The sequence below is a fragment of the Geotrypetes seraphini genome, chromosome 5, assembly GCF_902459505.1.
Source record: "Geotrypetes seraphini chromosome 5, aGeoSer1.1, whole genome shotgun sequence".
Taxonomy (NCBI): domain Eukaryota; kingdom Metazoa; phylum Chordata; class Amphibia; order Gymnophiona; family Dermophiidae; genus Geotrypetes; species Geotrypetes seraphini.
The window spans coordinates 4521253-4539992 of record NC_047088.1 but is presented as its reverse complement, the minus strand read 5'-3'; the positions used below and the strand labels follow the sequence as shown (position 1 = coordinate 4539992).

General features: G+C 44.7%; 1 protein-coding gene across 1 annotated transcript in view; it reads left to right on the top strand.

Annotated features, from left to right (window-relative positions):
* Positions 1-18109, top strand: part of NCBP2 (nuclear cap binding protein subunit 2) — a 32872-nt gene extending 14763 nt beyond the window's left edge. Inside the window, exons 3-4 of the mRNA XM_033944973.1 lie at positions 9627-9765; positions 17526-18109. Of these exons, the coding sequence (XP_033800864.1) occupies positions 9627-9765; positions 17526-17624 (238 nt within the window). The 3' untranslated portion in view covers positions 17625-18109. The remainder of the gene's footprint in view (positions 1-9626; positions 9766-17525) is intronic.
* Positions 18110-18740: the final 631 nt, after the last annotated feature.

The following is an 18740-nucleotide window of genomic DNA, read 5'->3' as shown; positions in this document are numbered from 1 at the left end:
TCGCTTGTGAACTAGAACTCTTGCAGCATCTATCCCTCCCTCCCATCGCTTTTGCACCAGAACCCTTGCAGCATCTATCCCTCCCTCCCATCGCTTTTGCACCAGAACCCTTGCAGCATCTATCCCTCCCTCCCATCGCTTTTGCACCAGAACCCTTGCAGCATCTATCCCTCCCTCCCATCGCTTGTGCACCAGAACCCTTGCAGCATCTATCCCTCCCTCCCATCGCTTGTGCACCAGAACCCTTGCAGCATCTATCCCTCCCTCCGCTTTTGCACCAGAACCCTTGCAGCATTTATCCCTCCCTCCCATCGCTTGTGCACCAGAACCCTTGCAGCATCTATCCCTCCCTCCCATCGCTTGTGCACCAGAACCCTTGCAGCATCTATCCCTCCCTCCCATCGCTTTTGCACCAGAACTCTTGCAGCATCTATCACTCCCTCCCATCGATTCTTCACCAGAACCCTTGCAGCATCTATCCCTCCCTCCCATCGCTTTTGCACCAGAACCCTTGTAGCATCTATCCCTCCCTCCCATCGCTTTTGTACCAAAACCCTTGCAGCATCTATCCCTCCCTCCCATCACTTGTGCACCAGAACCCTTGTTGCATCTATCACTCCCTCCCATCGCTTGTGCACCAGAACCCTTGTAGCATCTATCCTTCCCTCCCATCGCTTGTGCACCAGAACCCTTGTAGCATCTATCCTTCCCTCCCATCGCTTGTGCACCAGAACCCTTGTAGCATCTATCCTTCCCTCCCATCGCTTGTGCACCAGAACCCTTGAAGCATCTATCCTTCCCTCCCATCGCTTTTGCACCAGAACCCTTGCAACATCTATCCCTCCCTCCCATCGCTTTTGCACCAGAACCCTTGCAGCATCTATCCCTCCCTCCCATCGCTTTTGCACCAGAACCCTTGCAGCATTTATCCCTCCCTCCCTCCCATCGCTTGTGAACTAGAACTCTTGCAGCATCTATCCCTCCCACCCATCGCTTCTGCACCAGAACCCTTGCAGCATCTATCCCTCCCTCCCATCGCTTTTGCACCAGAACCCTTGGAGCATCTATCCCTCCCTCCCATCGCTTTTGCACCAGAACCCTTGCAGCATCTATCCCTCCCTCCCATCGCTTTTCCACAGAACCCTTGCAGCATCTATCCCTCCCTCCCATCGCTTGTGCACCAGAACCCTTGCAGCATCTATCCCTCCCTCCCATCGCTTTTGTACCAGAACCCTTGCAGCATCTATCCCTCTCTCCCATCGCTTTTGCACCAGAACCCTTGCAGCATCTATCCCTCCCTCCCATCGCTTTTGCACCAGAACCCTTGCAGCATCTATCCCTCCCTCCCATCGCTTTTGCACCAGAACCCTTGCAGCATCTATCTCTCCCTCCCATCGCTTCTGCACCAGAACCCTTGCAGCATCTATCCCTCCCTCCCATCGCTTTTGCACCAGAACCCTTGCAGCATCTATCCCTCCCTCCCATCGCTTTTGCACCAGAACCCTTGCAGCATCTATCCCTCCCTCCCATTGCTTTTGCACCAGAACCCTTGCAGCATCTATCCCTCCCTCCCATCGCTTGTGCACCAGAACCCTTGCAGCATCTATCCCTCCCTCCCATCGCTTGTGCACCAGAACCCTTGCAGCATCTATCCCTCCCTCCCATCGCTTTTGCACCAGAACCCTTGCAGCATCTATCCCTCCCTCCCATCGCTTGTGCACCAGAACACTTGTAGCATCTATCCCTCCCTCCCATCGCTTTTGCACCAGAACCCTTGCAGCATCTATCTCTCCCTCCCATGGCTTGTGCACCAGAACCCTTGCAGCATCTATCCCTGCCTCCCATCGCTTGTGCACCAGAACCCTTGCAGCATCTATCCTTGCCTCCCATCGCTTTTGCACCAGAACCCTTGCAGCATTTATCCCTCCCTCCCTCCCATCGCTTGTGAACCAGAACTCTTGCAGCATCTTTCCCTCCCTCCCATCGCTTCTGCATCAGAACCCTTGCAGCATCTATCCCTCCCTCCCATCGCTTTTGCACCAGAACCCTTGAAGCATTTATCCCTCCCTCCCATCGCTTTTGCACCAGAAGCCTTGCAGCATCTATCCCTTCCTCCCATCGCTTGTGCACCAGAACCCTTGTAGCATCTGTCCCTCCCTCCCATCGCTTTTGCACCAGAACCCTTGTAGCATCTATCCTTCCCTCACATCGCTTTTGCACCAGAACCCTTGCAGCATCTATCCCTCCCTCCCATCGCTTTTGCACCAGAATCCTTGCAGCATTTATCCCTCCCTCCCTCCCATCGCTTGTGAACCAGAACTCTTGCAGCATCTATCCCTCCCATCGCTTCTGCACCAGAACCCTTGCAGCATCTAATCCTCCCTCCCATCGCTTTTGCACCAGAACCCTTGCAGCATCTATCCCTCCCTCCCATCGCTTGTGCACCAGAACACTTGCAGCATCTATCCCTCCCTCCCATCGCTTTTGCACCAGAACCCTTGCAGCATCTATCCCTCCCTCCCATCGCTTTTGCACCAGAACCCTTGCAGCATCTATCCCTCCCTCCCATCACTTTTGCACCAGAACCCTTGCAGCATCTATCCCTCCCTCCCATCGCTTTTGCACCAGAACCCTTGCAGTATCTATCCCTCCCTCCCATCGCTTTTGCACCAGAACCCTTGCAGCATCTATCCCTCCCTCCCATCGCTTTTGCACCAGAACCCTTGCAGCATCTATCCCTCCCTCCCATCGCTTTTGCACCAGAACCCTTGCAGCATCTATCCCTCCCTCCCATCGCTTCTGCACCAGAACCCTTGCAGCATCTATCCCTCCCTCCCTCCCATCACTTCTGCAACATAACCCTTGCAGCATCTATCCCTCCCTCCCATCCCTTCTGCACCAGAACCCTTGCAGCTTCTATCCCCCGCCAACCGCAAGACCGAAATCCCTTGTAACAAAAGGCAACGTCGGTAGCAATCTAGACAGGCTGCTTCACGGCCTTCTCTTACCTCGGCGTTCCTCTGCTGCATCACTGATAATATCATCAGCAATGTGACAAATGGAATGCAAGAGAAGGCCGCGATGCAACCTGTCTTGATTGCTGACGTTGCTGTCAGTTACAAGGTATTTCGGTCTCGCAGTTGGCGGGAGAGAGATGGAAGGGTCAGCGGGGGGGAAGCGCTGCTGCCGGCATCTAGGGTTTATTTTTAGGGGAAGGGCTTATATTAAGACCTACCCCAAAAATCATGCTAGTGCTTATTTTTGGGGTAGGTCTTATTTTGGGGGAAACAAGGTAATAATGCAATGCTGTTAGTAAATAAAAATTGAAGCATAATCTCATGTTCACAAATTTTGGAATGCACTAGAGCAGGGGTCTCCAAAGTAGGGCCCACGATATGATTTTTTTCCAGCCTGCAGAAGAATTGTGCGAAAGTGCGCCAATTAATTTTCTAATGAGAATCCTCAAAAAAACACTGGGTGTTAATTTCAAATGCATTAATTAAAATTGTGTTCAAAATATATTGCTAAGATCATTAGAATTGCCGCTGTTGGGTCAGACCAGTGGTCTATCATGCCCATCAGTCTGTATGATTGGATCAGCTATATTTATCTTTTTTTTTTTAGTTGTTTAAATTTATGCAGAAATAAATGGCTAGATTGAACCTAATGACTTCATTAACGCCTTTCCCTTTTTTTTAACCTCTATACCATTTGAAAAAGGGCAAAAACTTCTTAAATTTAGTAAAAATATTCTGGCACAAGTGTCAAACCTTAAAAAAGGAAGTCATATTGAGCATTGGAAAATAATAATAATAATTAACTAATAAAAATAGTATACATTTAGGGCTCCTTTTACTAAGTTACAATAGTGGTTTTAGCGTGCGCTTAGTGCGCGGAAAATTACCATATGCGCTAGATGCTAACGCCAGCATTGAGCTGGGGTTAGTTTTCCCACATAGCACAGGGGTGTGCGCGCGCTAAAAATGCTAGCGCACCTTAGTAAAAGAGGGGGTTAATTTTCCCCACCACCAAATTTCCCCATCCCGCCCCACCTGGCTACTTTTTCATGCCACCCGGCTGGAAAAAATTTCTGGGGAGAACACTGGTCTCCCAACCTAAAGAAGGATATAAAACTGCTGGAGAGGGTGCAGAGACGAGCAACGAAGCTAATAAAAGGTATGGAGAACTTGGAATACGAGGAACAACTTAAGAGACTGGGATTGTTCTCCCTTGAGAACAGGAGACTGAGAGGGAATATGATCGAGACCTTCAAAATACTGAAAGGAATCGACAGTATAGAGCAGGAAAAAAAATGATTTACAATGTCCAATGTGACACGGACAAGAGGACATGGACTGAAGCTAAGGGGGGGGGACAAATCCCAGGACAAATATCATCAGGAAGTTCTGCTTCATGCAACGAATGGTTGACACCTGGAATGCTCTCCAGAGGAGGTTATTGCGGAATCCACCGTTCTAGGATTTAAAAGCAATCGAGATGCACATCTCCTTACGAGAGGCATAGAGGGATATGGGTGACTAAAATTACACCAGGTGTACACCTGGCTGGGCCTCCGCGTGTGCGGATCGCCGGACTTGATGGACTGAAGGTCTGATCCGGAGATGGCAGTTCTTATGTTCTTATTAGATTTTAAAAACACAAAACAGTTCCATCATTCACATGATTTTGTTATAATTTGTGATGAAAATATGAGAATTTGCTGGTAGTGTTCGTTGTCATTAATATATGATAATTTAATATGATGATTTAATCTTGCATACGCTGTAATTTATAAAAATTTCAGCTTTCAATAAAACTCATATCTAGTTATCTTTTATTTTTTTAACTATGCCCCGCTGAAAAGTGCTGATGTACCCAATGTGGCCCACCTGGTGAAAAATTTGGAGACCCTGAACTAGCGGACTGTGTTCTAATGCAAGCTCATGGGGCTGAGTTCTACCTTAGGGCTTTTATTTATTTATTGGAATTTTTATCATCTTAAAGAGATTCACCCAAGGTGGCGTACTGTGCAGGTTCAGCTTAACATAAAACTTAAATTTTAACAGCATAACGATAGGAAAATGACCAAATATAGCCTAGTACTATAACGAACATGAAAGTTATTTTCCAGTGCAATAGGTGTGTCATTCTGAACAAGTGAGTTATCTCCCCATGGCCGCAAGTCATATGCAGAAGGAATCCGCTCTGAATTTTTTCTGTGATCCTCCTTCACTGGGAACTCTACGGCCATCTTTGCACACGAGCCAGAATGAGTATCTCTGTTCTGCTCTGTGTTTACAACTTTTATTTGGTGTTGAAGTGCTCGTAGCTTACCAATTTCAGGGTCAGCTCTGCCTGCATAGAGATGAAGCAGACTGCGGTCTGCAGCTGACAGGCCGATCCCTGGTGTTACCTGTTGGCCAACCTGCACAAGTATTTCAGAGCTTGGGGCTGTCCCTGCTTATGTCCTGCTTACTGCTTAGGGTTTTGAGCACAGGCTGTTAAGCATGCGTAGGAGGCTCAGTGGTGTCTTGTAGGGTGCCGGCTGCTGTTAACGTCCCACCAGGTCCTAGCATAAAGGGAGATTGTACAAGAACAAAAGATTAGGTTCTTACCTCTGCTAATCTTCTTTCTTGTAAATCCTCCCTTTGGGCTAGATTCACTAAGCTCACCGATCGTGTCCTGACCACTTAGCGACCCCGACCCGATTCACTAGCCTTCCTCCCGAGCATATCCGCACCCGATCCGATCCACATATGCAAATGAGGGGAAACGGCATGCAAAGTAGGAAGGGCCTCGATTAACTAACAAATTCAGGAACACCGACTGGGCTGGCCAATCAAAAAAGAAGTGACTGCTGAGGACCAGTCGCTCACATCCTTTTCTGCTCTCTGCCACCCTGAAATCCCAGCCCTGCAGCCCTGAAAAAAACCCTGCTCACTGCCTGCCTTTCTGCCAAGTGTTTAAGCAGCACTCGTCTCCCTCTGCTGCCCCGATTCCCCTGCTCTCTGCCAGGTGTTCAAGTAACACTCATCTCCCTCTGCTGCCCCAACTTTCCTGCTCTCTGCCGCCCTGCCTGCCTCTCTGCCAAGTGTTCAAGCAACACTCATCTCCCTCTGCCACCCCGACTCCCATGATTTTAACCCACAGATAAAACCACAGGCTCGCGAAAGTAAAAAAATAAAAAAGCAAAGTTTTCTTCATGGAAAGCAAGCGCATGCGCAGACCATCTACAAGCAAAGAAGGTCTACACATGCGTCGGGTTCGCTCTGCAGCGATCCATGTTGTCTGTGTGGGGCATGCCTCCGATCACCTCCATTTGCATGAGGACATGTTGTGGATTGATCGGCCAGGAAGACTCGGCCATGGATTGCACACACAAGTAGGTTAGTGAATCTGGCCCTTTATGCTGGGAGCCCGCCCTATTTCTATCCGATTCACAGGTCAACTGACCGATTACTGGTAAACTGGATTTTAGTTTTGGACCAGCCTTTCTGAGACTGCCATTTAACTATGGAGTCAGGTTAGTGGGGTCCCTGGGAAATTTGTCCCCTTCTGATTGTACAGGCTGTCTCCTTATAACCCTGTAAGGTTTTCATTTCATATTCTGATTTACGATTTGCATTGTTGTTGATTGAATATGTTAACATGAGCAGCATTGATTATTTGACAGGAAGTTCCCCATGCCCCTCTCTCTCTCTCTCTCTCTCTCTCTCTTTCTCTCTCTCTCTCTCTCTCTCTCTTTGTGTTTCCTGTTTATCCTAAAGAGTTTCCTGGCCGACTAACTGGGATTCAGAGAGCATGCTCCAGGGGATAAGTACAGTGGGAAGGGTTCAGTGTCTTTTGATTGAAGTTCCTACAGCCCCTGGCAACAGGGGATAACTACTTCCCACCAGGCATAAAGGGAGGCTTTACAAGAAAGAAGATTAGCAGAGGTAAAACCTAATCTTTCGTTCTACCATGATAAATTAGCTTGTCATACTCATCCCAAGTTTCTCCCAAAGATCATTTGTTTCATCTAAATCAGTCCATTGTTCTCCCGTTCTTCTTTCCAAGGCCACATTCTCACCCTGAAGTGGCACTCTATACATTGGACTGTAAACGTGCTCTTGCTTATTACATAGATCACACCAAACCACTTAATTGTTCGATCTTTTGATTCAAACAGACTTGGAGCTCCTGACACTGAGAACCTTCTCCACATGGTTGGGGGATTGTATCTCCTGTCTGTATTTTTTTCTACTACTTCTATTATTTCTATAGCGCTATCAGACACACACAACACTGTACATTAAACACTTGAGATGGTCCCTCCTCAAAAGAGCTTAACAGTCTTAAGACAGATACATAGAACAAAATGTGAATTTATGCATACTGCTCAGTTAGGGATTTACAAGTTGGACTTAAACACAGCTTCAAAAAAGTGGGCCTTCAACCTAGTACGCTAGGACAGGGTTCTTCAACCTTTTTACACCTATGGACCGGTAGAAATAAAAGAATTATTTTGTGGATCGGCAAACTACTAAGATTGAAATTTAAAAAACCATTTCCGCCCCGTCTCCGCGAGCTCGGTCCCCTCAAACTATCTGATCCCATTCGCACAAGTCTCAGTTATGATTTTATATTGAACATATTTATTAAAGTATAAAAAGAAACAATATTCTGTACAATTGTCATTTTATAAATACAAATATACAGAGCAAGGACCAACAAAAACCCCTGTCTCACCTCCCCTTCACATATATCCCCTCTACTATCAAGAAAACTGAACAAGCCAAATTATTACAGAATGCTACACAGAAATATCATGCTAACAGAATACTGCAGTCACACATGACAGGAATAGTGTTAGGAGAGTGTCCCCTGGTCTGAGAGAGCCCTAAGCCAGCTGGAAGCTAAAGAAGCACTACCTGGGCTTTGCAGTTCCCAGTTATATCTCTAGCAGGATATATATTTCAAATCTGATATATTCTAATGACAAAATAGAAATAAAATTATTTTTTCTACCTTTATTGTCTGCCCATTTTGTTCTGCTTTCTTCTGTCTTTTCTTAATTTTCTTTCCAAGGTCTTCAGTCTTTCTGTCCCTTCCTGTCTTCTACCTATTACTCCAATATCCAGAACCTCCTTTTTCTTCTTACTGCATCCACCCTGTGTCCAGATCTCCCACCTGTCTTCCTACTCACATCAAGTTTGCCTTTTTCCTTCACCCTACAACCTCCATGTCCAGCATCTTCCTGTGTTCTTTTTTTCTTCCCATTGCTGAGCCAACCAGCCAACCCACCATCTTCCCCCATCTCATTCCAGTACCTCCTCTCTTTTCCCCATCTTAATCCAGCAGATACCTTCCATCACCCTACTCCCTCCATTCCTTATTCAGTATCTTCTCCTTGTCTCTCTATTCCCCCCTCTACCCATGTCCAACATCTGACTTCTGTCTTCATACTCCACTCTCGTGTTCAGCATTTTCCATGTCTCTCTGCCCCCTGCAAGGCCAAGCATCTGTCTTTGTGTCCCTATTCCCTATTCTTCCAACTCCCACCTAGTTCAGTAACTATCCTCCCCCAAGGGGATCCACCATCTCCCTTCTGTCACACCAATCCCCCCCCCCCAGGGTCTACCATCCCCTTCCCACAACACGTATATCACATTTTTCCCTCCTCATAATCCAGAGATCTCTTATTTCTTCCCTTGGCTGCTGGCCTCGATCCACTCTTCCAGCACTCGATTGCTATCAGCCCTGCCTTCGACCCTGGTCCTGCTAAACTTGGCAGCAATAACAAAAACAAAACCTACCCTACCTTCAATTGTGGTCCCACTAAATCAGATGGCTAGAATGAAGACAGAAGCCACGGGACCTTTCCTCCGTCCTGCATTGTTATTCGCTACAAGCTCTGCCGGTCTCAATCCTGCCCCTCAAAAACAGGAAGTCACTTCAAAGGGGGGTGGATCAAGATCGGCAGAGCCTATAGCAATGCAGGCAAGAGGAAAAGTCCAGCTTCTGTCTTTCTTTTTGCTGTCCATTTGTAGCAGTACCGCAGCCGATCCTAACGCTGGCCCTGGAAGGGAAAGGGGAAGAGATGCCTGACAGGAAATTTAATCTGTAGATCTCGCCGGCCCTGTGCGGACCGGCAGGAATTTTCTGCAAACCGGCACCAGTCCGCGGACCGGTAGTTGAAGAACAGTGCTCATGGGGAAATTCCCCATCCCCCTCCTCTGTTCTTCGGTTTTAGTGGTAATTGACTGCTTTGGTACAAACTGGAAAGGAAGCGTAGTTAAAAAATGTGATTGATGCTCTTCTGCAACAACTTCACCTATTGTACAGACACTCTCCTTTGTGTATTAACAGATCATTATCCAGGTAAGAACCTAATCTTCCATTGTGAAGTACAGATAACGAATATTACTTTAGGAATCCTTCTCCTGGTTGCCATATGATTTGGTAATTCGGTGCTAATGTGAAAAGCAAAATTTGAAATTGGGGGGGGGGGGGGGGTTATGTCAGGCTATGTCGGACCAGAGTTATAAAGATGTTTTAGTGACATACTCTAGAGCAGCTTTTCCTTCCTGTCCTTGGGCAACTAGATTTTCCCGGTGTGGTTGGTTTTTCCTTATATTTCATTACAGATACTATACAAGACTTGAAGCAGAGCATGCCATGAGGTTCCTCAATGGCACACGCTTGGATGACCGGATAATTCGTACAGACTGGGATGCTGGATTTAAGGAAGGTCGACAGTTTGGTAGAGGAAAAACTGGTGGACAGGTAAGAACCTTGGTGATAAAGGCTCATTATCCCCATGCTTGTCATCTAAATATTTAAGTTTTTGACTTTTTTTCTTTCAATAAAAGAACATTTAGCATGTTAAAGACATAAGAATTGCCACTGCTGGGTCAGATCAGTGATCCATCGTGCCCAGCAGTCCACTTACACGGCAGCCCCCAGGTCAAAGACCAGTGCTCTAAATGAGTCCAGCCTCACCTGCGTACATTCCAGTTTAGCAGGAACTTGTCCAACTTTGTCTTGAATCCCTAGAGGGTGTTTTCCCCTATAACAGACTCCGGAAGAGTGTTCCAGTTTTCTACCACTCTCTGGGTGAAGAAGAACTTCCTTACGTTTGTACGGAATCTATCCCCTTTCAACTTTAGAGTGTGCTCTCTTGTTCTCCCTACCTTGGAGAGGGTGAACAATCTGTCTTTATCTGCTAAGTCTATTCCCTTCAGTATTTTGAATGTTTCGATCATGTCTCCTCTTTTCAAGGGAGAAGAGGCCAATCTCTCACTGTATGGCAACTCCTTCAGCCCCTTAACCATTTTAGTCGCTCTTCTCTGGACCCTTTCGAGTAGTACCGTGTCCTTCATGTATGGCAACCAGTGCTGTATGCAGTACTCCAGGTGAGGGCGCACCATAGCCCGGTACAGCGGCATGATAACCTTCTCCGATCTGTTGTGATCCCCTTCTTAATCATTCCTAGCATTCTGTTCGCCGCTGCTGCCACCATGCATTGTGCGGACGGCTTCATCGACTTGTCGATCAGAACTCCCAAGTCTCTTTCCTGGGAGGTCTCTCCAAGTACCTTCAATGCTCCCACTTCTTACTGATCCAGAAGTACAGATCATTGCTCCTTTGTTGCTGCAGACTATAGTAACCAGGAATATCCCTCAATTTACTCTCCCTCACCCCTTCCTCCCATGTCTGTCTATTGAGCAGTGTTTGTTTTCCTTGTATAAAAATCTGTTGCACTCCTGTTTTTTTAGCAGCTTTTAGCTTGGACCACTGACCTTCCACTTCTCCTATGCTTACCCGTGCAATATTTGGCCATTTTAACAGTCGGCATGTCTTAAATCCAGTACTTTTGCGTTTTTTGTGTATCTGAACTCCACTTTCACTCTTAAACTATATCTTATGTTCACAGATGCCTTGATGGGCACCCACCCAGACATTGAAAACACTTTTGCTTGCCTTCTCAAATATAGCAGAATTAGAAAAGGTTCTGGGTGGAGAATGATACAGGGACAAAATTTGTCCCCATCCCTGTGGGAAACCATCCTGTGACATTCTTAGTGTCGCTCTCAACCTTAGCCCTTCTACAACAGCATTCTTCAATGCTTTCAGCATAGAGATTTCTAGACCGAAGATGCAACAAGATCTGGAAAGCCTCAAACTGGGTGTGACTCCCCCCAAAAATACAATACAAAACAGTAAACTTGTCGCTGGAATCATTGATCCAGTGAGTTGTAAATCTTATAAAAGGATTCAGTTATGTTTCAGAAAACTATGAATCTGTGATGGAGGAAATTCTTTTAGCTTTTATCGATTAGTATTTTGCATATTATCTCTTAATCTTTTCATACATCAAAAGAGCAACCTTTTATCTGAAAAATATTTCTTTGACTGCGTTTTGTATCTTGTATCTAGAATGGATGTTACGTAAGCCAACATCTTGAATGATGGCCATTGATGTACAGCCTCTCTATCATTTCACCAATAGCCTCGTGCATCTCTGAGCCTCCCAGCTGTTCATGCTACTGAGATGGATGACAGGAGCTTATGGGAGACTTTTACAGGTTGAGACCTATTCCTATATTTTGCTGAAGTTGTTAGTCACGGGCTTGTGCAAACTGGTTTCAGTTCAGATGCTGAGATGCTAATGTGTGGCATGTGAGTGTGTAGATTTCTTGCTATGACGAGTTTCTCAAGGACACTAACCAGTGCTGGAAAAGACAATGAACAGTGCTGAAAGGAAAATGCAAGTCAGCAAAAACACTCCATCCGGGAACCTAAGAACTGATAACGTGATGCTGTACCCATGTGAAGAATGGAAACTTCAAGAAAAAGAAAGTTCTAGATGCCTGTCCAGGGCCCCCCCAGGGAAGAATGGAGGCGTGGACTAGGAGAAGGAGTTAGATAGGCATTTGGTTTATCCAGTAGGGTGGTACATTAATAGCCAGGGGAAGGTCTTACTAGAAAGAGATACTTTTTTGTATAAAAACCCCCATGCTCTGGCAGTCTCTTTAGAGAGACTACGCCATGCTTACTGAAAGATGCCGGCACTGTTGGTATGAGGTATTTTCTCTCCATTGTATATATCCAAACTGATTTATTTCTGATTTGACAAATGCTGCTATAATACTAATTACTAGAAGAATAAAAAGTTATCTGTTTTGGAATATACAATGTATATTTTTGGTTTTTATTTTTATATTTGGGTTTTTTCTCTCCATCACGTCGGACACTCCCAATGAAGAAAAGTTAGCAGCCTTTCACTTCACTACACTGCTTTTTCTTTGATATAAAATCGCTAAAGCTTGGTTGTCTTCCCAGGTTCTTATTTGCTCTTCACACTAACAGCATCTCACTTTTCACATTTTGTGATGTAGTGTTTAGAGCTACAACCTCGCACTGATCCCTGTGATCCTAGGCAAGTCACTTAATCCTCCACTGCTCCAAGTGAAATTTATGAATATAAGAATATATCTCCAGTGAATCTCAGCCAATAATTTACTGAACAACGGAATGAAAAATTCAAAATAATGATACTTAGCTCAAGAATAGTGTCCATAGTTCATATAATTTTTCCACAGTTGGGATTTACTTGAGCAAAAAAGTTTTTGATTGAGATGAATTATGAACTATGGGCACTATTCTTGAGCTAAATATCATTATTTTGAATTTTTGATTCTGTTGAGTAAATTATTGGTTGAGATTCACTGGAGATATATTCTTATATTCATAAATTTCACTTGAGAGCACTTTTGTGTTATTTCACCACACACACGTGTATGCCTATGATGGTGTGTGCATGGCTTAGAAAATAGCCTGCCAATTGACTAAAGGCTGGACTTCTGCTTCAGCAGTCGTCATTATAGCTTAACAATCACACTGAGGATACACACACTCAATTATTCATTTATTTATTGTTTGGTATATGGTCTATATCTCCCATGGATCTCAACCTTTCTCAAGTACTGATTGAGGATTGTTTTGTGAAGTACTTGATTGGACAAAAACTTTAAGCCGTTCTTTCGATATATATATTAAGGGGAAATGAACCGTGAAGGAAACAGTGGGGCCGTTAGATGATCATGGAATAAAGGGAGTACTAAAGGAGGACAAAGCCATCACCAATAAACTGAACACATTTTTTGCGTCTGTATTTACCAAAGAGGATGTATCCAATATACCAGAAGCCGACAGGCTATACACAGGAAATGAAGACAGGAAACTGACAGGGACAACGGTCAGTCTAGAAGAGGTATGCTTGTGGAGATGATGCGGTATACAAACTTAAGGTTTAGTTTAGTTTAGATTGATAGGCTTAAAAATGATAAATCCCCGGGACCGGACAGCATCCACCCAAGGGTAATCAAGGAATTGAAAGGGGTTATAGCTGAACTGCTCCAACTAATAGCCAATCTGTCGATCAAATCAGGAAAGATTCCGGAAGACTAGAAAGTGGCGAATGTTACGCCGATCTTGAAGAAATGTTCGAAAACAGATCTGTGAAACTACATACCAGTGAGTCTGACTTCGGTACCGGGAAAGATGGTAGAGGCGCTGATAAAGGACCGCATCATCGATTACTTTGATGGATGCAAATTGATAAGGACCAGTCAGCATGGCTTCAGCAAAGGAAGATCTTGCTTGTCAAACTTACTGCACTTCTTCGAAGGAGTAAATGGGCAGAAAGACAAGAGTGACCCAGTCGATGTATCTAGATTTTCAAAAGGCGTTCAACTTTGAAAAATTGTGAGCCATGGAATCGAGGGTGATATACTCACGTGGATTAAAAACTGGTTGGCAGATAGGAAACAGAGAGTCGGGGTGAATGGACAATACTCGGACTGGAAAAGCATCACTAGTGGAGTGCCGCAAGGTTCGGTGCTCGGGCCCGTGCTCTTCAACATATTTATAAACGACCTAGAAATTGGCACGACGAGTGAGGTGATTAAATTTGTGGACGATACAAAGTTATTCACAGTAGTGAGGACACAGAAGGATTGCGAAGACCTACAACGAGACATAAATATGCTCGAGGAATGGGCCGCGAAATGACAAATGAGGTTCAATGTAGATAAGTGCAAGGTGATGCATGTCGGTAACAAAAATCATATGCATAACTACAGGATGTCTGGTGCTATACTCGGAGAGAGCGCCCAGGAAAGAGACTCGGGAGTACTTGTAGACAAGTCAATGAAACCGTCTGTGCAATGCGCAGCGGCGGCGAAAAGGGAAAACAATGCTAGGAATGATTAAGAAGGGGATCACAAACAGATCTGAGAAGGTTATCATGCTGCTGTACCAGGCCATGGTATACCCCCACCTGGAGTACTGCGTCCAACACTGGTCGCTGTACATGAAAAAGGACATAGTACTACTCGAAAGGGTCCAGAAAAGAGCAACAAAATGGTTAAGGGGCTGGGGGAGTTGCCATACAATGAGAGGCTAGAGAAACTGGGCCTCTTCTCCCTTGAAAAGAGAAGACTGAGAAGGGGACATGATCGAAACATTCAAGATATTGAAGGGAATTTACATAGTAGAGAAAGAGAGATTGTTCACCCTCTCCAAGATGAAGAGAACGAGAGGGCACTCACTAAAGTTAGAAGGGAAAAGATTCTGTACAAATGTAAGGAAGTTCTTCATCATCCAGAGAGTGTAGAAATCTGGAACGCTCTTCCGGAGGCTGTTATAGGGGACAGCACCCTTCAGGGATTCAAGAAAAGGTTGCATAAGTTCCTATTGGAACAGAACATTCGCGGGTAAGGCTAGTCTCAAATAGCGCACTGGTCTTTGACTTAAAGGCCGCCGCGTGAGCGGACTGCTGGGCATGATGGACCACTGGTCTGACCCAGCAGCGGCAAATCTTATGTTCTTAAACTTAAGGCAATGGGGGGATTGGGTATTCCTAACTTGGATAGATACTATCATGAGGCTCAGCTGTAGGCTCAGCTGTAGGCATGCCCATCCCCTCAAACGATGGGTGCAGGTGGAACAGGGACTCCTGGTAGGACCTGTGGGTAGTCGTTCTTTATGCTATTTACCATGGGTGGGTTTGAGTGACAGGGAGTTGGCGGATATACTGAATCTGTTTACTCGGGACATTACGGGTCTGGAGGGGGGAATCTAGGAAGCTGCTGGGTAAGGATAAGGGGTTGCATTTTCTTCCTATATTATATGCTTTGGATTTTGTCCCGGGCAGGGAGGGGTGGGGGGGATTTTCAAACAATGGGAGCATAGAGGATTACAGTACTTTGACAAAATCATAGACTGGGAGGCTATCAGAGCTTTTCCTGAGGTTGGAGCCAGTATCGGTTAGATTCAGGGGATATCTGCCCTTATGATTCAGGGGATATCTTCCCTTATTTGCAGGTGAAAAACTATGTCTTGACAGCTAGGTCTGCAGAGCTGAAGGCCCTGGGTAGATCTGTGTTTGAAAAAGGGTTGGGATGTCCTGTGAAGAGAGGCTGTATTTCGGCTCTCTATAAACTGTTACAAGTAGATGAGGGACAGAAAACTTCATGTATGAGTGCCTGGGAGCAGGATATTGGGAAAGAATATACCATGGAAGAGGGGTTGGGGAGTATTGCGTTGAGTCTACACCACATTGCAGTGGCTCCTCTCTTGGTAGAAAATTCTCTCAAGCTGAGGTGGTATGTTACTCCAGTTTTACTGAGTAAGATTTCTACATTGTCTAGTGATCGATGCTGGCGGGGGTGTACAACAAGGGCACATTTTTTTCATATGTGGTGGGCTTGCCCACTCATTAGAGTGTATTGGGAGCAGGTGTTCCAGTATGTGAGTACACTTACTCAAATATCTGTGCTGACGAAGGCGGAAACGGCTTTCTTGGGAGCTGGAGTGGAGGGAATTGCAGTTTCCCAAGACAAACTTATGAGCCTAGCATTCATAGCAGCTCGGTTGGTCCTGGCTCAACAGTGGCATAGTGCCTGGGCTCCTACATTGGCACTTATGAGGGAGAGGCTTGGTTGGATGTATGATAGGTAAAGGTTATCCGCTTTGCTGACTCGTAGATGGCCCCAATTTCTAGATATCTGGGGGAGATATTTAGAGTTGGAAAAGCGAGGTTCAGGTTAGGGAGAGCCTCTCTGGTGGAAGGGTAGCTACTCATGTGTGTCTTTTTAGTTGACCCTTAATTATGGGTGTGTCTTTTATACATGTGGTATTGGGTTCTGGTTATCCTGCTGTTATGGGGGGGTGGAGGGAGGTTTGAGGGGGGATAAGGGGCTTCTATTGATCAGGGGTGTTGGATATTGTACTTTGGGTACTTTCAATAATGTGTAAACTTAGAATTGTTACAAAAAAAATAAAAATGCTCATGCTGTTACTTTTTGTATTGCTAAGGAAGGTTTCTTCCTTGGATATATGCATGCTTTAATTTGTAAGAACATAAGAACTGCCATCTCCGGATCAGACCTTCGGTCCATCAAGTCCGGCGATCCACACACGCGGAGGCCCTGCCAGGTGTACACCTGGCGTAATTTATAGTCCACCATATCCTTACATGCCTCTCTTAAGGAGATATGCATCTAGTTTGCTCTTGAAGCCTAGGACGGTCGATTCCGCAATAATCTCATCTGGGAGGGCATTCCAGGTGTCAACCACTCTCTGAGTGAAGCAGAACTTCCTGACATTAGTCCTGAACCTGTCCCCCCTTAGCTTCATTACATGTCCTCTAGTCCGTGTCAAATTGGACAATGTAAATAATCTTCTCTGCTCTATTTTGTCGATTCCTTTCAGTATTTTGAAGGTCTCGATCATATCCCCACGCAGTCTCCTTTTCTCAAGGGAGAACAATCCTAGTTATAAGTCTATCCTCGTATTCCAGTTTCTCCATACCCTTCACCAGTTTTGTTGCTCGTCTCTGCACCCTCTCCAGCAGTTTTATATCCTTCTTTAGGTAGGGAGACCAATGTTGGACGCAGTATTCCAAGTGTGGTCTGACCATTGCCCTATAAAGCGGCATTATAACTTTCTCCGATCTACTCGAGTTTCCTTTCTTTATCATGCCCAACATTCTATTTGCCTTCTTTGCCGCTGCCGCGCATTGTGCCGACGGCTTCAGGGTCCTATCTATCAGTACACCCAGGTCCTTTTCTTTTCTTGTATGTTCCTGGTCTGAAAATAAAGAATTTAAAAAAAACCAAAAAGAAAAAACTATTGTATAGAGAAGAACCCAATTCCACCTACATGTGAATGGATAGATGGGCATTGTTCTGGTGGTTAATTATTAATTTTAGGGCAATGCAAATTACTTAGATATTTATCTCTTAAGTGTTGTCCAGTAATATGGATAGCAACTTCTCTCATTCTAATTGCAGTTAAACACTAAAGTTTAATCAAGACTACATTTTGTATGCTATTGAATGAATTCTCATTGCTCATTTATTTGTTCCTCTTAGATTAACAATCTCTGTAATTCATTGTTTAACTACAGTATTTTGAAAATTCTTCAATAAAAATGTAAGTACTTGTTTGTATCTTACAAATTTTTCTTGCTTTCACAGGTTAGAGATGAATATCGCACAGATTATGATGCTGGGCGAGGTGGCTTTGGAAAAATAGTGCAGTGGCAGAAGACCAGTACTCAGACTGCAATATATTAACCTGTTTTTGTACATAAGAACTAAAAAATGCAGCATCTACTATTGGCATTTTCCAAATGATCCTGGATTCAAGAACATGACCTGAAATTCTAGTGTGCTGTATATAGACAGTCTCAGCATAAAGACATTCTGAAACTTATACACACTGCTACTGTACAGGAACAGAAGAAATGAAAAGCTCAACATGCAGACACTATCCATGGAGACATAGTATTTGCTGTTTAGTGAGTGGCCTTTCACTCAGATTTCGTTGTAATAATGAAATGAATAAATTCTTTTTGCTATGTTTGCACCCTGTGCTAAGTCTTGCACAGTAATTGAACAGTTGGAATTGTGGCCTGCATTTGGTTAAGATTTTATAGTGAGCCCTGATAATTTATATAGGTGATGAGATGTCTTTCAAGTTTTGGTCTGTACTGGTTTTTAACTTTTGTTTCTACAGACTGTATATGTTAAAAAATGAATAAAAGCAGAGCTATGGCTTATTTGTTTGAAAGCTTTATTTTTATTTTATGACTTGATACACTGCATCTATCAAAGCACTTAGTATGCCATACCACCATGGTTAAGAAAATGAGGGCTGCCATATGGGTCAGATGATAGGTCCATCTAGGCCAGTATCCTGTTTTCAACAGTGGCCAATCCAGATCCCTAATTCCTGGCAGAATCAAGATTCCATACTACAGACACTAAAGGAGAAGTAGTTGCTTATAGTAGTTTATAGTTTGTTTGTTGTTTTTTTTGGGGGGGGTCCTCCAAATCTTTTTTTTTTTTTTTTAACTGTTTGAGTGTATCATGTAGAAACAACATGACAAATGTTCAAGTGTACAGTAAAACAATAAATAAAATAAACAGTACATAGAGCAGGGGTGTCGAAGTCCCTCCTTGAGGGCCACAATCCAGTCAGGTTTTCAGGTACACACATGGTTTCAAGGATTCCTACGATCCAGGGCTTAAAGTCAAATAAAAATCAGAACCATGGTCTAACCCCTGCAGCGTACCCCAATGATCACCTTTATCTCCCACACTCTTCAACCTTGACATTGCATCCCTCGGCACCTGCCTAAACAAAATAGGCTTAACCTCCTATAGCTATGCAGATGACATCACCATTCT